Here is a 25,138-nt window from a genome sequence, read left to right as displayed (position 1 = left end):
AAGGAGCTTTACAGGGAGGTGATGAAGGAGAATTATGAGATCCTGAGCTCCCTCGGTAAGGATTGCATTATCTGCATGTTTAGCAGACCCTGGGACTGATTTATTGAAGGTCATTTCTGACTTTTATCCTGACTGCAGCTCCTACATTGTTCTGGTCTGGCCTGGTACCTGAGATTGGTTATTTTGGTCTTTTCTCTTGAGACAAGTCCTTTCCAATCAGTCTGAAATGTATCCCCTGTTTCTGCTGAGATAAGGAGCCTCAGAACAGATTTACATATATTTTGATATCTCACATGAGGACACTTGCTGGAGAGTTTCTACAAAGTTAAGAACATAAGAAATGCCATGCGGGGTCAGATCAAGGTCCATCAAGCCCAGCATCCTGTGTCTGACAGTGGCCATTCTAGGTCACAAGTAGCCGGCAGATCCCCAAGAGTTGAATTATTTCTTGTATCTCAGTCTGAAGTATAAGCGATGGCTTTCCCAAGTCTACCTGATTAATAGCTGGGCTTTTCCTTCAGTAATTTGTCCGATCCTCTTTTGAACTCCACTAGGTAAGCTGCCCCACCCACGTCCTCTGGCAACAGATTCCATAGCTCGATTGTGCACCGGGTGAAAAAATTCTTCCTGCAATTTGCTTTAAATCTGCAGGTTGCTATTTTCATGGAGTGCCCCCTAGTCCTAGTGGTGTTTGACAGGGTTAAAAACCATTCCCTATTTACCCATTCTGATGATGGCTATTAATGTAACTCTTAATACCGACGACATAGAAAAGTCTTTTATGAAAAAAGCAAATAAGATCTTCTGGAGAGTTGCCACAAGTTTAGCATGCAAGATGAACAAGAGCAGTCTCTCCGGGATCGCTTATGGATACAGAGGGTTAAATAGTTTGACACCTCTAATCCGTACACCAATGAACCAGCTACTTCATAAGCAAAACATTTCTACAAGTGGCTAATGCAAATGTTCTTATCTTTAATATGCAAATATCTAAAATGAGCTTAGAATAAAGCTGGCTACAGCCCACGCCTCCCATATCCCTGGACTTTATCCCACTTTTCAGTACACTGAGGTCTAGAAAGCTTCTTAATAGCCGTTTCTAGAAACTTCTGTTTCATATTGTCTTTGCCTTGCAAATACTACATTTAATATTAAGCAAAATGCAATCCATTACTTAAGAATAACGACTCATACTGTGGCCTTTATTATTGCTCCTCTGTGCTTCACTGCTTAGGGCTGTACCTTTTACTGGTATATTTAACATAAAATCTGTGCAGGAGAAGTCTACAGTTCCGCCCCACTCACGGTTTTATACATTTCAATCGTATTCCCTCTTAGTCATCTCGTTTCCAAGTAAAGTGCCCTGATCTGTTTATCCTTTCTCCACGAGGGAGCTTTTCTATCCCCTTTTTCATTTCTGTTATCCATCTCTTTACCGCTTCTGGTTCTGCAATGTCTTTTATCAGATGGGGGCGACCAGAACTGCACCCAGTGCTCAAGGTGCGGTCACATCATGGATCTATGAAAGGATATTATGATATTCTCCGTTTTATTCTTCATTTCTTTCCAAAGAATTCTCTTTGTCCTGCAGCACACTGAGCCGAGGATTTTAAGAAATTGCCCATAAGGTACCCCAGGTCCTTTTCCTGGGTGTTGACTCCTAACACTAAACCCAGCATCTTGTACCTGTAGTTGGGATCATATTTCCCTATGTGCATTAGTTTGCACTTGTCCACATTAAATTGCATCTGCCATTTAGATGCCCAGGCTTCTGTCTCACCAGGTTCTTCTGCAGTTCTTCACGACTTGCTGCTATTTTAATTACTGAACGATTTTGTGTCATCTACTAATGTATTCATCTCACTTGTTCATTTCCCCAGATCTTTTAGGCGTATAGCACATGTCCCAGTACAGCCCACTGGGCACCCCACTAACAATCTTTTTCCATTTGGAAAACTGACCGCTTAGCCTACCCTCTGTTTTTCCGTCGATAAGCAGGCTGAATTAGCCTTTACAGGTGGGTGATGTCATCTGGCTGCACTGAACGGTTTCTTGTCTCTTAGCTTTTAAAACTTTGAGCACCACTGAGCATGTGCAGGAGTTCCCACGTGGGCATTGTCGCGTGAGCCTCCTCAGCCATTTATTGTCCAAGCTGAAGCATTTTTGTGTGTCTCCTAAGAATTCTTTAGTTACCTATTTGCCTTACTACCTCTGCAACCACAAAAGAGCATTTTTTTTAGTGCTATCTCTAAAAAAACAAAAAAAAGAAAGAACAACTTTGTGAAAAACCAACATGGCCTTACCGTTCCTCATGTCAGGCCAGAAAGAAGTCTTTAAAGGCAAGCAGTCACCGCGTTCTCTGATCCTACCATTCCAGTTCTTAAAAATTATTAACCAACACCACTCTGTTGCCACTTCTCCAAGGCAATCTTGGTAGATTATAGGGCCTACTCACGCCACAGCTCTGTGCATGTGGAAGAACTGGCAAACACCTTTGGGACTCTTGTGGCTGGTCCTTCTCGCTGTATTGCTCTGCTCCTACGATTTTCATTTTTTTTTTTTAAAGTTAACAACAACATTGCTGCCGCTACCAGTCGGAGCCAATCTTGGAACCTTAAGAGCAAGGGCTTCCCAAACGTTTAGCCGATGGGACCTATTTTAACACTTGAAAATTCACATGACCCCCAGAGGATAACCAAAACAAATTTAGCAGGGGGTGTGGTCCCCCTTCAACAATCACTCCACCGTCTCCCTTACCACACCCCAGCTGATTCTTTCTCTCAACCTCCACCCTCCTCTTTCTCAGCCTCCATCCCATCCCGAGGACCTCCTCCCTTCGCCTCTTCCCCTCCAGTGGACCTCTTTCTCTGCCTTCACTTAACCAGCTGATCACCCCTTACATCCCCCCAGCATCTCTTACTTCTCCAGCTTGCCCCCTCCGACCTTATTTTGCATCCCCCAGCTGATCCTCTCTCACCCCCCCCAATCCCTTCTGATCCTGTCACCCCTGCACCCCCATCTCTCGTTCCCTCCTCACTTTCCTGTCTATCCCCTCAATCACATCCCAGCCTCACCGCCTCTTCTCTCGCATCTCCTCAGCTAATCCCAAGCAGCAGCAGCTTTAGTATGAAAGTCCGCATGGGGCCTGTAAGGCAGTGCAAGCTCTCAGGCTCTGCAGTGTTCCTAATTCCTTCTCGCCTAGGACTTCCTGTTACCACAGAAACTCATGTGATGGCGGGGCTCCTGCAGAGCCTGTGAGTGTGTGCTGGCTCGCAGGCCCCACGCTGCCTTCCACCGTAAAGGGTGCCGCTTCTAGCATCTTAACAGCGCTTTCATTTGAGGCACTTGTGACACCATCTGAAGGTTTTGTGACCCCCCCATTTGCGCTGCCCAACCCATAGTTTGGGAAGCCCTGCCTTGGGGTGCTTTCTCCACTGCTCCAGCTGCACTCAAACTTCTTGCCCCATGCCCTTCACCAGAGTACGTTCCCTGGCTCTCCCCGTTACTTTGCAAACTCACTGAAACACTCCTTGGGATTTTGATCCCATTCTTCCTCTCTGGTCCTCATCTCTTGCTCTTGCCTTGCCTATCCATTGCTCTGCACACTTGCTGCACCGCTCCTTGGGCCCTTCGTGCCACTCTAGGCACCGCGTGACTGTTGGTATCTATTGAAAGCAGATGCTACTCGTAGATGTAGTTATTTATTTATTTACTTCTTTTTACTATACCGACATTCAGGACAAAAGTCTCATCAAACCAAACCTGAGAAAGTTACATATAACAAGGGATGAATCAAGAGGAAATCAGGATAACCTGGTAAGGATAACTTAGAATTGAACTCAGAACTTAGAGAGGGACAGGGCTGCCAGGGTAGAGGAGCTAGGAGAGGTAGGGAGGGAGCCAGGTAGATCAGCCAGGTGCATGGTTAGCCAAATCTGACAGGGATACGTATTCCCTGTTTCAACAGAAGCCCATATAATTCCACCCAGTAGCAAGATAAAGCTCAAGTAGCCTGACAAATCTCTTGCGGGGACACCGGTTGATACTTGACCCAGGAGGTCACCTGTGAGCAAGTCGAGTGAGCCCACAAAACGTCTGGTATGAGGCGACCCTTACAAATGTAAGCTGAGGCAAAAGCTTCTTTTAGGCAATGGGCAATCATAGCCTTAGACATCTTACATCCTTTCTTCGGACCATTCCAAAACACAGAGGTGATCTGACAGACGGAACCTATTATTAACCTTGAAATACCTCAACAAAGCCCACAATCTATCTAGCATCCAAATGTCCTTCAGATGAATGTCCGCAGATGAATCCAAATCTAGAAAGGCTGCAAACTCCACCATTTGATAAATATGGAACTCAAAAACAATCTTCAGGAGAAAGAGGGGTTCTGTGCCAAATGAAACCCCGGAGTCTGAAATCTGTAGAAAAGTGTTGCAGTTGGACACTGCTGGAGAGATAGTGGACCCTTGGGCCGACCTACCTAGGGAGGCAGGGTAGGCCGGGAGGCGGAGCCACAAGCCGGAGGAGTTCACCCAGGAACCCCCCGGGAGGAGCCCGTAGGGTCCCGGGTCCTCGGGACTTGGAAATGAGAAAGAAAGTCCAGAGGCTGAGATAGGCGTAGGCTGGGACCAGAGTGAGGAGAAAGGAAGTCCAAGGTTCCCGGAAGGCAGGGGACCGGCTGCACAGGGCCGAGGGCCGGCTGAAGGCAGGGCAGCGGGCGGCAGCGGAGTCTGGAGCAAACCGGAGGCTGAAGCAGGCTGTAGGCTGAAGCGGAGTCGGAAGCAGGCCGGAGTCAGAGGCTGGCTGTAGGCTGAAGCGGAGTCGGAAGCAGGCCGGAGTCAGAGGCTGGCTGTAGGCTGAAGCGGAGTCGGAAGCAGGCCGGAGTCAGAGGCTGGCTGCAGGCTGAAGCGGAAGTCAGAAGCAAACCGGAGTCGGAGGCAGGCAACAGGCTGAAGCGGAGTCAGAGGCAAACCGGAGTCGGAGGCAGGCAGCAGGCTGAAGCGGAGTCAGAGGCAAACCGGAGTCGGAGGCAGGCAGCAGGCTGAAGCGGAGTCAGGGGCAAACCGGAGTCGGAAGCAGACAACGTGAAGATCACCAGGAACACAACTAAGAACAACTACGGAGTTGTGAACCTCGTTGCAAGGCGAAGAGAGAGAGTTTGAGCGCCGGTTATATCGGGACTTAGGCGTGATGTCAGCAGCGCGGGCGGGGCCAGGCTTCCGGGAGCTGGGCGCTCAAGAGGGACGTCCTCGCGCGTGAGGCTGACGAGAAGCAGGCACGTAATGGCGGCCGCCACGTGGAGTGAGAGAAGCCCCCGGGGTCCGGAGCGGGCGGAATGCGGTGATCCCTGAAGCGGAGGTAGGCGGGCTTGGGCCCCAGCAGAAGGGAAGCGGTTGGGACCGCAACAGAAAAGGATCTTTATACAATAATATCTGAAGTTCAGAAATCCTCCTAGCCAAACACACTGCCACCGGAAAAACCACCTTCAGGTTTAAATCCTTTATAGTCGCCCTGTGCAGAGTTTCAAATGGAGGTTCACACATGCCTCAGAACCAAATTAAGATTCCATGATGGGCATGTCCACCGCACTAGAGGTTGCAAATGTCCCACCCCTGAAGAAAGAGAATTATATCCGGGTGCACTGCCAGGGGCATTCCCTGTACTTTACCTCAAAGACAGTCCAAAGCTGCCACTTGCATTTGAAGGTAGTTAAAGGCTAGTCCTTTTGCCATCCCCTCTTGCAGAAAGGGTAAAATATGTAAAACCAAAGCATGAATTGGCCATACTGCTTGCCAACAACACAAAGACTCGAAAACTCTCCAAATTCTCAAATAGGCCAAGGATGTAGCTGGTCTTCTAGCCTGTAGTAAGGTGGAGATAACTTTCTCGGAATAACCTTTCTATCTCGGACGTTTCCTCTCAAAAGCCATCCTTGAGACGTAACTGAGCCATCTAATCCAGAAATATCAGGTGAAGAAGCCTTGATAGGTGATAGAACCTTAGAGAACCGTCCTCTGCCATGTTGACCAGATCCATGTACCAAGGACAATGTGGCCACTCCAGGGCCACCAGAATTACCTGCTCAAAATGTTGTTCTATCCACCAAAGCACCTTGCCCACTAGCAGCTATGGAAGAAACACATAAAGCAGAATTCCCCTGGGCCATGGAAGCACTAGAGCATTGATGCCTTCTGCCCAGTGTTCTCACCTATAAAAATGTGTCACCTTGGCATTCTGCCATGATGCTATTAAGTTCATGAGGGACATTCCCTATCTGTTCCTAATGAGACACATTGCTTCTTCTGATAGATCCTACTCTGCAGGGTCTAGCCACCTTTGGCTAAGAAAATCCAGCTGGATGTTTTCTATATCAGCAATGAACTTGCTGATAGGAGTGACAGATGCTGTTCCAACTCCTCGGCTTCCTGAGCCACTGTCCTACTCTTGGCTCCTCCCTGCCTGTTGATATAAGTCACCGTTGTTGCATTGTTTTATTTTATTTTATTTTATTTATTTATTTAAGTTTTTTATATACCAACGTTCAAGACGATAGTCCCATCATGCTGGTTCACAAGAAACAGGAGTGCAAAATAAACTTAAAACTTGAACAATAGTGCAGAAAAAGCAGTTACATGTAACAAGGAAAGATAGAACATGGAGTAAGAAGGAAAAGGAAGATCAGATAAATACATATAATTACATTGTCTGACAGAACCTGTTCTGGCTGACCTCATAACTGTTGCAGAAAGGCAAGCAACATGAAATCTACCACCCTTATCTCTGACTGATTGATAGACCATGATGCATCCTCCTTCGACCACTGGCCTTGTGCCACTGACCTTGGCACACCATTTGCCAGTGAAGATGGCATTGGTGGTCACTATCACCCATTCTATCTGCACTCCTCAACTCAGATAAGCCTGACCAAGCTACCACGAAACATTATCCTGGCATCCCCCCTAAGCAGAATTGTAAATGAAACTCCTCCAACAAATGATTTCAACTGGAGACAATAGACTATGAAGAAGTCATATATGAAGAAATGCCCAAGGAACCAGTTTCAGGGTGGATGCTATAGAACCCAGGACCTGTAAATAGCCCCAAACTTTGGGTACCAAAAGTCCCAAAAGGTAACGAATCTAAGACTGAAGTTTCAACATCCTGTCCTCCGTGAGAAACACCTTCCCCATTCAAGTGCCGAAGCAAGCCCCCAGGTACTCCAGGGATTGAGATGGTGTGATTTGGCTCTTTGCCAAATTAACCATCCAGCTCGGAGACCTCAACCTCTCGAGGACCTCCTGCACAGACTACTGACAGATCTGCCGACTTTGCTTGAATGAGCCAGTTGTCCAGATATGGGTGCACCAGTACTCCTTCCCTTCTGAGTCCTGCTGCTGCTACCACCACCATCGTTACCTTGGTGAAAGTACATGGAGCAGTCGCCAACTCGAAAGGAAGGGCGTAAAACTGAAAGTGCTTCCCCAGAATCATGAATTAGAGAAACTGCTGGTGTTACATTCTGATCACTATATATAGATGTATCTCCATCAAGTCTAGGGATGCCAGAAACTCTCCTTTGCCACTATGTCACAGTGCAGAGTCTCCATCCAAAACTGGGGTATCTTGCGGGCCGCATTGACCTTTTTTAAATCCAAAATCGGTCTGAAGGTTCCCTTTTTGGGTACCAGAAAATAAATGGAACAGATTCTGCAAGTGGTCCACAGTCCCTTGTACTACCACCTTCTTGGCATGCAGGGCACATAGAGAGATGATGTAGGCTTCTTGAAGCGGATGAGCAAATTGTAATGTGTAGCTGTCTCTGATCTACTTCTTGTAAAAAAAAAAAGTCAAATGACCCCCAATGGCTGAAAGAGTGCACCGACCTCACTTCATTGTGACTTGGCTCTTCCAGTTCCCTGAGAAGGTTGTCCCGGGTTGGTTTCCATCCACCTTGAAAGAGCTGCCCCCAAGACTGCATTCTACCCGAACCCTGTCATTGGGGGTCCCCAAAGAGGCTTTATTTTGGTGAAATCTCCTATTATTATTATTCTGAAAATGGGGAACGGCTGGGAAAGGATCTTCTTCCACCCTTCGGTCTGTCTTCTGGCAACTGATGCCCTTTGGACTCTCGGAGATGCTTTACCACTTGCTGCAAGTCCTCTCCAAACAGGAATTTGGCCTTGAACAGGAGGGCTCCTTATTTTGACTTGGACCAAAGCAGTCTCCAGGCCAACATCGCTGACATCATAAACCTGGAAGACTTTCCAATTAGGTCATATAGGGCATCCACCACATATGCCATCACTGCCTCCAACCACTTTGCAGAAGCCTGGATAGGCTCCTTTGCTTGCAAGTGTTGGACCTGACGCAAATAAGTTCTTTGCATTAAGCTACTGCAAACTGCAGCGTGTATGCCTAAAGCCAAAACCTCAAAAATTCTCTTGAGATGGACTTCCAATTTCTGGTCCTGAACATCTTTCAGCGCAGCTAAGCCAGCTACCGGAATGGCGGTCCTCTTAGTCATCGCCACCATTGAAGTGTTCATCTTTGGAAGCGTAAAAAGCTTGAGTGTCTCTTTAGGCAGTGGATATAGTTTAGCCATAGCTCTACCAATCTTCAGGCCGGTCTCAGGAATGGTCCCACTCCCTGAACACCAATTTCCTCACTGACTTGTGAAAAGGAAAAGCCTTTGCTGGACTTCTAAAACCAAACATAACGGGGTCTGCTCCTTCCTGGTCTGCCTCTTCCTGTGGAATTCTGATATTCAGCTCCTTAAGAACATGTGGAATCAACGGCCACAGTTCTTCTTTATGGAAATGTTGTACCACCTTATGATTGCCCCTTCAGCCATCGGCACCTACTCTGGACCATTATCCAGCCCAGACAAGTCCGGAGCACACACTGCCCTAGGAGAGTCATCCGGTGAAGCCTCTAAAACTTCTGACTCATCAGAGTCCTCCCTGGAATTATCCGGGCGAGTCAACTTTCCCAGAATCCCCCCGACACTAGCCGACTTCTTCTTCATGGAGACTTTAGACCTTTTTATCGAACCAGAATCATCCTTAGGGCAATCCTGGGAATGAGACCTCTTATCTGCTTTCCTGGCCAAAGAAGCCTTGTGCAAGAGCAAGATGAAATCTGAAGAAAAGGCAAAGGAATCATTTGAATCCTCCCCCAGCCTGTCCTACTTCAACTCGGAGGCTCTCTGCCCCTCCCCGGAGACCTGCACAGCTGGTGATAAAGGAGGTGAGGAATCTCCGGCTCCTGCAGAAACCTCCTGCTGCTGCTGCTACTTTCCCCAAAATGGCAGCTAACGCAAAAACATCCATAGCATGCCCCGATGTCCTCAGAGCAGTCTTGTGTGCAGCCACTGTAGCACCTAGTTCCAAATTGCCTTCCCTTCTGGAGATGCATCTGGAACACAGGCAAGCTCTGGAGACCTGCGTGCACGACTCTCCACGTGATGTGCATCACTTGTCATGTCCCATAACTCCCCTTGGGCAGGAGCCTGCATGGTGGCGGAAGCCGCATGTAAGCTCAATAGGCTGAGAGCTGCATGTTTCTGGGAGCTGCGTGCAGAGTGGAGCTGCATGGTGTGCTTACTACCTGCTCCCCAGGATCCCTGAGCAGTACCAGCAAAGACATGACCACCTGCACAGGAAACCCAATGTCCTGCTCAGGAACTCACAATGCTTGATGATGATGATGTTGTTGTTGTTGTTTTTTTTTAACTTTTTTTTTTTTTTTTAGAACTTTTTATTTAACAAAATTTTCAAGGTACATAAACAAAAAAAAAGACAAATACACATCGTGCTTCAATAATGGCAAATAAAGACATTACAATCCACAATCCCTTTTGCAATAAAAAAAAGACTCTTCAACCTACTTTATAGCAGGCGTAATAATGGCACCATAGATTTTGATATTTAAAACTTACGTTTTGTAAAGCAAAGCATAAATGTTCAGTATCAGCTAATAAATTGATGAAACTTACATTTTATCAGCATGGGAATGGGGATAGGACCTTTCTGGCATGGGCAGTTCGAAACGGGTAGGGAAATCTGCTATTTTATGTATTAAAGGGGATCAAGGTCTACCCTTAACTTTACCCTATGAATATAGAGCAAGCTTTTTTGCAATATTTTTCTAAATTATATACTGACTCGGCTCCGGCTTCCCCTGTAGAAATTATTCAGTTTTTGGAGCCTTTAGGGCTCCCGCAAGTTTCAGCAGCCCAGAAGAATATGTTGATGGCTCCCATTACCTCCCTTGAGGTACAGAATGTGATTAAGTTGTTGCCTAGAGGTAAGTGACTTCAATGTAAAATCTTGTTTACTTAGTTCTTGTTCAATGTAAAACTTCTTTTTTATTCTGTTCTATGTAAACCGCTATTTGTAGCGATAGTTACTGTTCTTTGTGAACCGGGGTGATATGTATATTATACAGGAACCTCCGGTATATAAATTATTTAAATAAATAAATAAATAAGTGTCCGGGCCTGGATGGCTATTCTATTGATGTTTTTCAAACAATACTTGCTAGAGATTGCTCCCTTTTTAGTACCTGTGTTTAATATTGCTGGGAACCCGGATCCTGGGCTGGGGACTCTTGCTGATGTCACTATGTCTCTCATTTTCAAACCCGGGCTTGATCCCTCGGAGCGTGGGTCTTATAGGCCTATCTCCTTCCTTAATTCCAACGTGAAGATCTTAGCTAAGGTGCTGCAGCTTCGTTTGGAGTCTGTTCTGCCCCTCCCTGTTGTACAGGGAACAGATAGGTTTCATTAAAGGGCAGGTTCTCACCTTTAATACCTGGTGGTTGTTTAACGTTCTCCACTTGGCTAAACGTCGGGGGAATTTCTGGGGTTGTTCTATCTTTAGAGGCGGAGAAGTTCTTCGACCGGATTTCGTGGCCATTCTTATTTGTGGTTTTGCAACAGTTTGGTTTGCCTGAATAGTTTGTTGGATGGTTCCGAGCTATGTATGCTGTTTTTTCTATCACCAGGGGTATGCATCAGGGATGCCCCCGTTCTCCCTTACTCTTTCTTCTGAATCTCAAGCCTTTGTTACTAGTTATTCAATCCACTAAGGAGGTGAAAGGGAAGCGCCTACAGTCTGTATTGTTTAAATATGCAGCCTTTGCTGATGACATATTGGTATTTTTAACAGATCCAAGGCGATTGTTAGATTCTCTGTTATTGATATTCCAGGACTTCGGTGTCTTCTCGGGTCTCCATTAAAATCAAGATAAATCTGAGGCTTTGCCTTTCCTGAAGCTCTCAAGGAGAGATGGGGGGAGACCTTTTCCATTACAATGGGTGGTTGATAATATTAGTTGGGTGTATGACTCTCCACTAACCTACTTAATCTATATGGTTTAAATATATCTAAGAACATAAGAAATTGCCATGCTGGGTCAGACCAAGGGTCCATCAAGCCCAGCATCCTGTTTCCAACAGAGGCCAAACCTGGCAATTACCCAAACACGAAGATCCCATGCTACTGATGCAATTAATAGCAGTGGCTCTTCCCTAAGTAAACTTGATTAATAGCTGTTAATGGACTTCTCCTCCAAGAACTTATCCAAACCTTTTTTGAACCCAACTGCACTAACCACATCCTCTGGCAACAAATTCCAGAGCTTTATTGTGCATTGAGTGAAAAAGAATTTTCTCCGATTAGTCTTAAATGTGCTACTTGCTAACTTCATGGAATGCCCCCTTGTCCTATTATTCGAGAGTGTAACTAACCGAGTCACATCTACTCGTTCAAGACCTCTCATGATCTTAAAGACCTCTATCATATCCCCCCTCATCGTCTCTTCTCCAAGCTGAACAGCCCTAACCTCTTCAGCCTTTCCTCATAGGGAAGCTGTTCCATCCCCTTTATTACTTTGGTTGCCCTTCTCTGTACCTTCTCCATCCCAACTATATCTTTTTTGAGATGCGGCGACCAGAATTGTATACAATATTCAAGGTGTGGTCTCACCATGGAGCGATATAGAGGCATTATGACATTTTCCGTTCTATTAACCATTCCCTTCCTAATAATTCCTAACATTCTGTTTGCTTTTTTGACTGCTGCAGCACACTGAGCCGACAATTTTAAAGTATTATCCACTATGATGCCTAGATCTTTTTCCTGGGTGGTAGCTCCTAATATGGAACCTAACATCGTGTAACTACAGCAAAGGTTATTTTTCCCTATATGCAACACCTTGCACTTGTCCACATTAAATTTCATCTGCCATTTGGATGCCCAATCTTCCAGTCTTGCAAGGTCCTCCTGTAATGTATCACAGTCTGCTTGTGATTGAAGTATTCTGAATATTTTTGTATCATCCACAAATTTAATAACCTCACTCGTCGTATTCCTTTCCAGATCATTTATATATATACAAGCCGTTAAGCCCGTTAAAACGGGCTACATCCCTCTGTCTCTCACCTCCCCCTCATTCTCTCTCCCCTCACTCTTCACCACCCCCTACCTCCCTCCCCTCCCTCACCCACTCCTCCCCACCCTCCCTCTCCTCTCACTCAGTCCCTCCCTCCCGCTCAGTCTCACTCCCTCCCCCCTCTCTCCCTCCCTCTCACTCACTCAGTCCCACTCACTCTCACTCAGTCCCCACTCCCTCCGTCCTCTCCCTCAGTCCCACTCCCTCCCTCCCTCTCTCTCCCTCAGTCCCACTCCCTCCCTCAGTCCCACTCACTCCCTCTCACTCAGTCCCCCCTCCCTCTCACTCAGTCCCTCCCCCCCAGTCCCTCCCTCCCACTCAGTCTCACTCACTCCCTCCCCCTTCTCTCCCTCCCTCTCACTCAGTCCCACTCACTCTCACTCAGTCCCCACTCCCTCCGTCCTCTCCCTCAGTCCCACTCCCTCCCTCCCTCTCTCTCCCTCAGTCCCACTCCCTCCCTCAGTCCCACTCACTCCCTCTCACTCAGTCCCCCCTCCCTCTCACTCAGTCCCTCCCCCTCACTCAATCCCTCCCTCCCACTCAGTCCCTCCCTCCCCCCTCTCTCACTCACTCAGTCCCACTCACTCTCCCTCAGTCCCACTGCCTCCCTCTCTCTCCCAGTCCCACTCCCTCCCTCAGTCCCACTCCCTCTCACTCAGTCCCCCCTCTCCCTCTCACTCAGTCCCACTCACTCCCTCCCTCTCAGTCCCACTCCCTCACTCAATCCCTCCCTCCCACTCAGTCCCTCCCTCCCACTCTCTCTCTCCGTCCCTCCCTCCCACTCAGTCCGTCCCTCCCTCTCTCTCTCTTCTCCCTCCCTCGCTACTGGCCGCTACCGCCGCCCGCTACCGCCGTCGCCGCCGCTCGCTACCGCCGCCCGCTACCGCCGCCGCTACCGCCGCCCGCCGTCGCCGCCCGCTGCTGCCACTGGGCGCCGCCATTTTTTTTCTGACGCTGGCTCAGATCGACGTGCTCGCCCGCACATGCGCGGTAGAGCTGGTCTCTACTGCGCATTTGCGGGCCGTCGGTCAGAGCCCATTTATAAGGTAGATATTGAAAAGCACCAGTCCAAGTACAGATCCCTGAGGCACTCCACTGTTTACCCTTTTCCACTGGAAAATTGACCATTTAATCCTACTCTGTTTCCTATCTTTTAACCAGTTTGTAATCAACAAAAGGACATCGCCTCCTATCTCATGACTTTTTAGTTTTCGTAGAAGCCTCTCATGAGAGACTTTGTCAAACGCCTTCTGAAAATCCAAATACACTACATCTACCGATTCACCTTTATCCACATGTTTATTAACCCCTTCAAAAAAATGAAGCAGATTTGTTAGGCAAGACTTCCCTTGGGTAAATCCATATTGAATGTGTTCCATTAAATCATGACTTTCTATATGCTCTACGATTTTGATCTTGAGAATAGTTTCCACTATTTTTCCCGGCACTGAAGTCAGGCTCTGGGGGAGCTGCTTTGCACCTCTCATTTAAATGAGAGGTGCAAAGCAGCTCTCATTTAAATGAGAGAGTGCTTTGCACCTCTCATTTAAATGAGAGGTGCAAAGCAGCTCCCCCAGAGCTGCAAAGCAGCAAAGGAGCATAGTTAAATGAGAGCTTTGCACCTCTCATTTAACTATTTAAAATTGCCTACTTAACAGTCATTTAACAGAGGACATATTATATAACCGTTGCAGTCGATATACGCTACTAAAGTCCATTGTAAAAAGGGGAACACACACATACTATTCAAAACACGAACAAGGTTATTTATTATTTGTTAAATATTATTGATATTTCACTGTTCCTTGTAATAATGTTCATTGGTTGATTGTTATTGTTCAATGTTCTATGTAAAAAACCCTGGTCTAACCTCCCAGACCAGGGCAACCTTTTTGTTACTTGTAAACCGGATTGATTTGTATTGCATACAGGAATTCCGGTATATAAAAATTAAAAATAAAATAAATAAAATAAAAAAATAAATAAATTGTGCTGCTTGGCCCATTTAACAGAGGCTTGGGGTTGTTTCTGCCACATTTTCTGCCTCATTCCCCCTTCATGGTGCCTTAGGGTGCTGATGCCACTTTTGGTGCCACTCTGCCTCTCGTGATGCCATCAAGGGTTCATGTCACTATTGCTGGGGTCCTCTTTTTGCACCTTGCAGTGTTCTTCCTTCCTCTTTTTGCTTCGTTGCTGCTCTCCTGGTGCCTTGGAGAACTCCTGGCAATGCTGGTACCCCCTCTGCAGAGCCTTAGGCTATTTATGCCACTTTTGGTGCCACTTTGCCACAATCTAAGTACCTTACAGTTCTGTTCACCTTCCTTTGATTTCTTCCCACAAGTTTCAAGAGAATTGATAAGAAAACCACTATTCTGGAGCCCAAAACGGATTGCAATGTTTCATCCGTTGACTTTAAAGAAAACCAATGAACAAATAAACAAATATTTTTTTTTTTTTTCGTTTTGAATCTAATGAAACAAACTTGAGTCCCAACGAAATGAATTAATGAATCGAAATGAATTTTTTTGTCCTGCACATCCGGACGGTTGGAATCAAACCAGTGGCTTGTTCCCCACGAATGAGTACTTTCACCGTTTCATATCATGTAAGTACCCTTTGCAAATTCACAATTCTAACAATGGCAAACAGATTATAATCTGAAAACTTGCACACAGTATAAACAGTCAATATATAATAGTTAAATCCTCCAACAATTTTTTTCCTCGATATAGTGCTGTTTCCCAGCAAGTCCAACTTACCACCTGCAGATGAAGGTTCTGCTTTCAGCACTCCCTCTGGTCCCAGACTGAGCCTACAGGAATAGAACCAGGACTACAGATCCCACAAGCCCAGATACAGAGCAGAATATGAACAGCAGAATAGAAGAGGCCTGAGATTCCTCTATAATGTTCATTACCCCTGTGACATATTTACCATGCACAAATACACTGGGGAGGTTGCAGCTTGTCTGCATACCTCTAGCTGTCTCACTTATGGACTCCTGGAGGACACAGAGAGCACCTGGTATTTGGCTTGATAGTAGGGAGGTTCGCAGCTCGGCTACATATTGTGGACTCCAGAGGATCATTTCCTAGCGTGTAGCAGATAGACTCAGGACCAATGGGGATAGTGTACTCGTGCTAGCAGTTGGAGACGGATCAGATTTCAATCTGACGTCAGCACCTAGTACATATACCACTGCAGGAAGTGCAGCAGATCAGTATTTTCCGTCTCCAAAGCAGTTAGGAGCTATCTCACGCTCGCTGAGCGTTCTACCAAACAAATTTAAAGAAATATCCTACCTGAAGATGAGCCCCGCTCTCCTGCCCTCGGGTCCCTCCCCCAGTCGAGTTTCCCGAGGTGATTTCCGTGGTCCCTCGGAGGTAAGAGCCTCGGTCCGGTGGCCGATTCGCGGCAGGGACCTAGCCCCCGAGTGAGAAGGGCTCGGGCGTGGCTTAGAGGCAGCCTCGGTCCGGAGCTGTTCGCGGCGAGGACTTAGCCCCCGAGCGAGACGAGTTCGGGCGCGGCTTAGAGGCGGCGGGCGCACATCCTCGAGCGCGGCGGTGAAGGTAATCACCCTCTCACCCCGCAACCGGGAAGCGGCGAAGACAAGGTAAGGCGTACATCCTTTATTTACTGGACTCCAAGGATCGAGGATTAGCAGGGTCTGCCCACGTGGAGGTCGCCATCTTGCTTGCCTGCTCGCCGTCGCCATCTTGTCTTTGTTCGCCGCCTTCCGCCCGCTCGAGAGCTCAAATAAAGCTAAGCACTCAAGTAATGGGCGCGTATTGCGCGTATTATAGGCGCCGATAATTGGGCGCATATTATAGGCGCCGATATTTGGGCACATATTAGGAATCCTCCACGCTTAAGCCTCACGCACACTACTAAGTGCACATCTTCAGCTGGGAGCGCATCGGCGCACACAGATATCCGACACAGTGGATCGCTCAAGAGTCCACGCGTCCGCAGAAGCGGCACCTCCAGAGTCAGGCATAATGGCTCTAGGCCTCTGCTCTGCATGCAACCTCAGAGCCGCACAGAGCGAGGAAGCAGACGCCCTATGTGCCCAATGTGAAGAGCCCACGGCCAGTCTCACCCAAGATTAAGTGCTAGCTCCTCAGGAAACACCCCGGACCTAGCAGGCCCCACTGAGACCATCCCTCAGACGGGGACCCCCAGAGACCTGGCACCCCTCAACTTAGAACCTGCTTCGCTCTCCTGGGTGGAATTATTCAAAGGGATCCACGCCTTTGTCAGGATGCAGTCTGAGTACCGAGCAGACCCATACCCACCGGAAGACCCTCATGCCCCAGGACCCTCGAGGCCTAGGCACAGGCTCCCACCTCCCAGAAGCCCCGTATACGGGGAAACAGATTACTCCGAGGAAGAAGTCGAGCCCCTCGAGGAGGGAGAACTTCCCTCGGGGACAGGGCCGCATCGAACCATGAGACGCTTCTTCGCAAAGGAGGACCTTCCGGACCTGGTATCTCAATGCCTATCAGAGCTCGCTATCCCGGCCCAAGGCACCCTGGGGGAACCTAGAATGAACCCCCTGCTAGAGGGCCTCCGACAGACGGCCCACCATTTTCCCCTCCTACAGGTGGCGCAACAGCTAATCGACCTGGAGTGGAATGCGCCAGAGTCCTCATTCAAAGGGGGTTGAGCCTTATCCACCATGTACCCCCTGGACCCAGCGACCAAGGAGCTGTTAGCGTGCCCCAAAGTGGACGCCATAGTTTGCGCAGTCGCCATACCAGTGGAGGGAGGGGCGGCCCTCCACCATACCAGTGGAGGGAGGGGCGGCCCTCAAGGACGCACATGATCGGCGCCTGGAAGCCATACTGAAACAAGCCTTTGAGGTAGCAGCTATGTCCCTTCAAATTGCGACCTGCTGCACCGTGGTGACACGTTCCTGTTTATCTCAAGCCAGGAACGACACCCCGGGAGAAGACATGGAATCAGCTCTCTCCTTCCTCACGGACGCTGCCTCCGATCTGGTACGCCCAGCAGCCAGGGGAGTGTCATCCTCAGTGGCAGCCAGGAGACAACTCTGGCTACGAAATTGATCAGCCGACGCATCCTCCAAGACACGCCTTACAAGAATGCCCTTCAAAGGTTCCCTCCTGTTCGGCAGCGAACTGGAGAAATTGGCTAACAAATGGGGCGACTCTCCATTACCTCATCTGCCAGAAGACAAGTCAAAGAGAAACCAGCGCCCTTTTCCCAGGCCGTCCTGAGGCACAAGCTCACAGCGCTTCAACCCTTACAGGAATACCTACCAAGCACCTCGTCCTCCGGCCAGAAACCAGTCCTTTCAGAACAGGCACAGCAAGAGGGAAACCGGCTCGGGTTCAGGTCCCAGCCGCACCCCACAATGAGAATCAGCCGACCCATCCAAGGGCAGACTAACCCTATTCTACCGCAGATGGGTTGAGATAACTTCGGACAAGTGGGTCCTAGCCATCATCCGAGAAGGGTACTACCTAGACTTCCTTCGAATCCCTCCGGACAAGTTCGTGGAATCTCCCTGCCACGACCCCCGCAAAAGGACGGCGGTGGAGGCTACGCTGACCAGACTCCTCACCCTACAGGCCATAACCCCAGTGCCTTCACGGGAGATAAATTCTGGACATGACTCCATTTACTTCATTGTACCCAAGAAAGAGGGCATCTTCAGGCCCATCCTGGACCTCAAGTCAGTCAACCGACACCTAAAGGTCCCAAGATTTCGCATGGAAACCCTGCGGTCAGTCATACGTGCAAAACAGCCAGGAAAGTTCCTCACATCCCTGGACCTGTCAGAGGCCTACTTGCACATCCCCATCCATCAGGAACACCAGCGCTACTTACGCTTCAAGGTCCTGAACCAATACTTCCAATTCCGGGCACTACCCTTCGGGTTAGCCACTGCACCGCGGACCTTTACCAAGGTAATAGTAGTGGTAGCGGCGACACTCAGGAAGGAATGAATCCTCATCCATCCCTACCTAGACGATTGGCTGATCAGGGCGAAGTCACTGGAGGAGAGCCACCGAGCAACCAACAGAGTCATAACTCTACTGGAAAGCCTAGGATGGGTAGTCAACACGAACAAGAGCTCACTACAGCCATCGCAGTCGCTGAAATACCTAGGAGTCCAATTCGACACCAAGGAGGACAAGGTCAGCCTGACCCCCATGAGGAGATCAAAGCTGCGGAACAGACTCCAGACCCTGCTGAGCGCCACCTGGCCCACAGCTTGGGATTATCTACAAGTCCTCGGTCTAATGGCATCCACATTGGAAGTGGTACCATGGGCGTGAGCTCACATGAGACCTTTGCAATGCTCTCTCCTATCTCGGTGGAGTCCACGATCACAGAACTACACCTTACATCTACCTCTACCGACCAGAGTGCGGACCCAGCTACGGTGGTGGCTACGGTCCAACCACATGAGCCGGGGATCAAGAATATCCTCCCCAACCTGGACCCTGCTCACCACAGATGCCAGCCTAAGCGGATGGGGAGCACACTGCGAAGAGCTAACCGCCCAAGGGCGGTGGAACAAAGAAGAGTCGGGGTGGAACATCAACCGACTAGAGGCACGGGCAGTCAGGCTAGCCTGCCTGCGATTTGCCCACAGACTTTGAAACAAAGCGGTTAGAGTGATGTCGGACAACGCCACCACGGTGGCATACATCAACCGACAGGGCAGAACCAGAAGCCAACAGGTATCCTTAGAAATGGCCCCCCTGATGTCCTGGGCGGAAGCAAATCTCCAGGACATCTCCGCCGTCCACATCGCCGGGAAAGACAACACCACAGCAGACTTCCTCAGCAGAGAAAGCCTAAACCCGGGAGAATGGAAGCTGTTCTCCACAGCCTTCAAGATGATAGTGGATCGGTGGGGGACTCCGGAAATGGACCTACTGGCGAACAGATCCAACAGTCAAGTACTCAGATACTTCAGTTGCAGGCGAGACCCACAGTCACAAGGGATCGACGCCCTGGAACAGAGCTGGCCACCGGGGACCCTGCTATACACCTTCCCCCCCATGGCCCCTGCTGGGAGCAATCATTCACAAGATTCGGCGACACAGAGGTCTAGTCCTTCTGGTGGCCCCGGACTGGCCAAGAAGACCCTGGTACGAAGACATGAGAAGACTACTGGCAGGGGATCCTCTACCCCTGCCTCCACACAGGGACCTACTACAACAAGGCCCCATCCTCCACGAGGACCCAGCTCAATCCTCTCTTACGGTCTGGCCATTGAGAGGGCCCGACTGAGGAAGAGGGGATACTCGGGGTCAGTAATAGATACCCTCCTCCGAGCATGCAAGTTCTCCACATCTCTAACGTACATAAGGATCTGGAGAGTATTTGAAGCCTGGTGAGAAGATCACGACACCAAACCACATTCCGCTAAAGTTCCCATAATCTTGGAGTTCTTGCAGAATGGACTTCAGAAGGGACTGTCCCTCAACTCAATCAAGGTTCAGGTGGCAGCCCTGTCATGCTACGGACCCAGGAGCGAGGGCAACAGCATTGCCAAGCACCCAGATGTTTCACGCTTCCTGAAAGGAGTCAAACACATTCGCCCCCCTCCTGAAGTGGCCAGTGCCCCTATGGAACCTCAACCTAGTTTTGGAATTCCTAGCGGGATCTGCCTTCAGACCTCTCCGAAGCCTATCTCTCCGTCTACTAACCCTTAAGATGGTGTTCTTGCTGGCCATATGCTCGGCCCGCCGCATCTCAGAGCTACAAGTACTGTCCTGCCGTGATCCATTCCTCAGAATCACCCCAGGGATCATCCATCTACACACGGTTCCCTCCTTCCTACCCAAAATAGTCTCACACTTCCACCTCAACCAAACCATATCATTACCAACCATGGAAGGTTTGAAGAAGTCGGAAGAAGGTCGATCCCTGCGCCATCTCGACATCGGCAGATTGCTATCCAGATACCTGGAAATGTTGGAACCAGTACGAAAGACGGACCATCTGTTCGTCCTTCACAGTGGGAAGAAGCAAGGGGAAGCGGCCTCACGGGCAACCATTGCCCGCTGGATCAAAGAAGTCATCAAGGCGGCCTATGTAGAAGCGGGAAAACCACCACCTCTACAGGTCAAGGCCCACTCTACCAGAGCCCAGGCGGTCTCCTGGGCAGAAACTAGATTACTGTCGCCTGCCGAGATCTGCAGAGCGGCAACTTGGTCCTCCATCCATACCTTCTCCAGATTTTACCGTCTGGATGTTCAGGCACGGGAGGACACAGCATTTGCAAGAGCTATCCTAATCGGACCTCGGGCAGCCTCCCACCCAGTTCGGGAGTAGCTTTTATACATCCCATTGGTCCTGAGTCCATCTGCTACACGCTAGGAAATGGAGAAGTTACTTACCTGATAATTTCCTTTTCCTTAGTGTAGACAGATGGACTCAGCAGCCCACCCTCGGCTGCCGTTATACATGGTTGTTCATCAAATCAAGGTAAGCCATGTTTTTCCTTACATAGGGCATCCACCCTGCCGGGTGTCGATGCTTTCCGGTTGAAGATACTGACGGTCTCTAGCTATAGCCAATCAACCAGTTCAAATAATCAAAATTAATCAAATTTTAACGTTGCACCTAAATTATCAGAGTTAAACTCATTAAGTTAATCAATCACACATATATCCATACTGCTTTGCAAGGAAGAATACTGATCTGCTGCACTTCCTGCAGGGGTATATGTACTAGGTTAAGTTAATCAAGTTATTCAAATTAGTCAGTCACACATAAAACCACAATGCTTTTTGAGGAGAATACTGAAGAGCTGCACTTCCTGCAGGGGTATATGTACTAGGGCTGACGTCAGATTGAAATCTGATCCGTCTCCAGTTGCTATCAGGAGTACACTATACCCGTTGGTCCTGAGTCCATCTGTCTACACTAAGGAAAAGGAAATTATCAGGTAAGTAATTTCTCCATTTTTCTCTTCTCTTTGGTTCTTAAAGCTCCATTAGGAACATCACATGCACAGTCCCCTTTCTCTATATTCTCCATCATCCCAATTGTTCTATCTTCTGCCCTTTCCACTGCTCTTCAACTTTCTCCTCCTGTCCTTCAGCCATCACTTCTCATCCTCAGAGCTTCTCACCTGGTCACTGTTATCATATCTCCACTTCTCTTGTATCCTCTCTTCTGATCTTCCTCTCAGCTGGAAGTAGCAATCTCATCCTTGGCCCTTTATGGTAACTCACATCCTATCGGGGCACATCAACTAATTTCTCCTCCAAGCTTATCCTATCCCCCTCTATCTCTCTCTCTCTTCTATCTTTTTCTCTATGGAAAACCTGCTCTGTTTCCAACAAGTTCACCTACATTCATGACATCTTTATCTCTTATTCTCTCCATCTTCTCATTTTTAAACTTTGTGACAATTCCAGAGCAATGATTATAGGATCACAAACATTTATCTGGTCACTAATACTTGGTTAATTTTTTTCTTTTTTCACCAGCAAGTGATGAGATCACACAGAATATAAAGGAGGAGAATAATGATACAGAATATCCTGTGGAAGTAGGACTGATCCCAAGAGAATCAGGAACTGCCTGCGAGAATGTTTCCCAGGGGACAGCGAAGGGGAACACAAAGAGTAGTCTGCAGGAATTGGACAAGAAACTGAGCTACTCTGCAGGAGACTCACGGGATGGAGTCACTGAGTGTGAGAGGGAGAGCACAGTCACCCCTGAGTGTCAGCGACACTTATGTGCAGAGAGAACCTGCCAGAGTAATAACCATGATCTAATGACTTCTGACCTCCAACAGATGGAGGGAAAAGGGAAGAAATTGTTTCTTTGTGACTCCTGTGGAAAAAGCTTTTGTAAGAAATTGCATTTACAATTGCACCAAAACTCCCCCATAATCAAACTAACATTTCTATGCAATAAATATGAGAAAAGTATCATTCAGAGGAACAATCTAAATATCCCCCTAAGACTACACAGAAGAGAGAAACCCTTTCCATGCACTGAATGCAGGAAAAGCTTCATGAGCAAGGATGCTCTAAGACAACATAAACCAATACACAATAGAGAGAGGCCATTCTCATGTTTTCAATGTACAAAAATCTTTTTTAATAAGCATATGCTCATATCACATCAGAAAATCTGCACAGGGGAAAGACCATTTACATGTACTGAATGTGGGAAAAGCTTCATGACTAAGTATCAACTAATTGTACACCAGAAAATCCACACAGGAGAGAGACCATTTACATGTACCGAATGTGGGAAAAGCTTCATGACTAAGTATCAACTAATTGTACACCAGAAAATCCACACAGGAGAGAGACCATTTACATGTACCGAATGTGGGAAAAGCTTCATGACTAAGTATCAACTAATTGTACACCAGAAAATCCACACAGGAGAGAGACCATTTACATGTACCGAATGTGGGAAAAGCTTCATGACTAAGTATCAACTAATTGTACACCAGAAAATCCACACAGGAGAGAGACCATTTACATGTACTGAATGTGGGAAAAGCTTCATGACTAAGTATCAACTAATTGTACACCAGAAAATCCACACAGGAGAGAGACCATTTACATGTACCGAATGTGGGAAAAGCTTCATGACTAAGTATCAACTAATTGTACACCAGAAAATCCACACAGGAGAGAGACCATTTACATGTACTGAATGTGGGAAAAGCTTCATGACTAAGTATCAACTAAATGTACACCAGAAAATCCACACAGGAGAGAGATCATTTACATGTACTGAATGTGGGAAAAGCTTCATGACTAAGTATCAACTAAATGTACACCAGAAAATCCACACAGGAGAGAGATCATTTACATGTACTGAATGTGGGAAAAGCTTCATTACTAAGTATTTGCTAATATCTCATCAGAAAATCCACTTACGAGAGAGACCATTCTCATGTACTAAATGTGGAAAATGTTTTATTACGAAGGCACACCTCTCACAACATCAGAAAATCCACACAGGAGAGAGACCATTCTCATGTACTAAATGTGGGAAATGTTTTATTAGGAAGACATGCCTCTCACAACACCAGAAAATCCACACAGGAGAGAGACCATTCTCATGTACTAAATGTGGAAAATGTTTTATTAGGAAGACACAGCTCTCACAACATCAGAAAATCCACACAGGAGAGAGACCATTCTCATGTACTAAATGTGGAAAATGTTTTATTAGGAAGACATGCCTCTCACAACACCAGAAAATCCACACAGGAGAGAGACCATTCTCATGTACTAAATGTGGAAAATGTTTTATTAGGAAGACAAGCCTCTCACAACACCAGAAAACCCACACAGGAGAAAAAAATTTCTCATGTACTGAATGCAGTAAAAGTTTCACTACGCAGGCAAGCCTCTCACAACACCAGAAAATCCACACAGGAGAGAGGCCATTCTCATGTAATGAGTGTGGGAAAAGCTTCATTAGTAAGAAGATACTAACCTTGCACCAGAAAATCCACATGGGAGAGAGACCATTTACATGTACTGAGTGTGAGAAAAGCTTCATTACCAAGTATATGCTAATATCTCATCAGAAAATCCACTTACGAGAGAGACCATTCTCATGTACTAAATGTGGAAAATGTTTTATTAGGAAGACACACCTCTCACAACATCAGAAAATCCACACAGGAGAGAGACCATTCTCATGTACTAAATGTGGAAAATGTTTTATTAGGAAGACATGCCTCTCACAACACCAGAAAATCCACACAGGAGAGAGACCATTCTCATGTACTAAATGTGGAAAATGTTTTATTAGGAAGACAAGCCTCTCACAACATCAGAAAACCCACACAGGAGAGAGACCATTTACATGTACTCAGTGTGGAAAAGGCTTCATTACTAAGTATAGACTAGTCTTGCACCAGAGGATCCACACAGGGGAGAGACCATTCTCATGTACTACATGTGGAAAATGTTTCATTAGGAAGATAAGCCTCTCACAACATGAGAAAATCCACACAGGAGAGAGACCATTTTCATGTACTAAATGTGGAAAATGTTTCATTAAGAAGACATACCTCTCAAGACATGTGAAAATCCACACAGGCATCAAACCATTTACATGCTCTTGAGTGTGGAAAAAGTTTCCTTCAGAAGGCAAAACTGAAAGGACATCAAATGATACACACTGGTGAGAGACCATTCTCATGTTCTGAATGTGAGAAACGCTTCATTAGTAAGTATTTGCTAATATCTCACCAGTACATCCACACAGGCAGGAGACCATTCTTATGTGCTAAATGTGGAAAAAATGTCATTAAAAAGACAGACCTCTTACAACATGAGAAAATCCACACAAGCAACAAATCATTTACATGCTCTGTGTGTGGGAAAAGCTTCCTTTGGAAGGCATGGCTGAAGCGTCACCAACAAATACACAATGGTGAGAGACCATTTTCCTATTCTGAATGTGAAAAAAGTTCCATTATGTAAAATATGTTAATATCGCACCAGAAAATCCACACAGGAGAGGAACTGTTTTCATGAAGAGATTGTAATAAAAATTTCCTTATGAAGAGCAGGATGAATGCAAGCAAGCATCCTTCTCAGTCCAAAAATCATTCCAGCGAATGGAGGGAATGAGTGAAGATCCACCAGTACATGAAGGCAAAGAAGCTACAGAATTAGCAAGACAAGAGAAGAAACTCTTTAAA

At 47.3% G+C, this 25,138-nt stretch overlaps 1 protein-coding gene across 1 annotated transcript; it reads left to right on the top strand.

The window, feature by feature from the left end:
* LOC115083626 (oocyte zinc finger protein XlCOF6-like) lies at positions 1–25,138 on the top strand. The gene is made up of 2 exons (XM_029587546.1): positions 1–55; positions 21,939–25,138. The coding sequence occupies exons 1-2, from the start codon at positions 22–24 to the stop codon at positions 24,554–24,556; spliced, it is 2,652 nt and encodes an 883-aa protein (XP_029443406.1). The 5' UTR covers positions 1–21; the 3' UTR covers positions 24,557–25,138.

This window comes from Rhinatrema bivittatum, chromosome 2, assembly GCF_901001135.1.
Source record: "Rhinatrema bivittatum chromosome 2, aRhiBiv1.1, whole genome shotgun sequence".
NCBI lineage: Eukaryota > Metazoa > Chordata > Amphibia > Gymnophiona > Rhinatrematidae > Rhinatrema > Rhinatrema bivittatum.
Note: the sequence above shows the minus strand (reverse complement) of the source record. Positions and strands in the feature narration are given on the sequence as shown.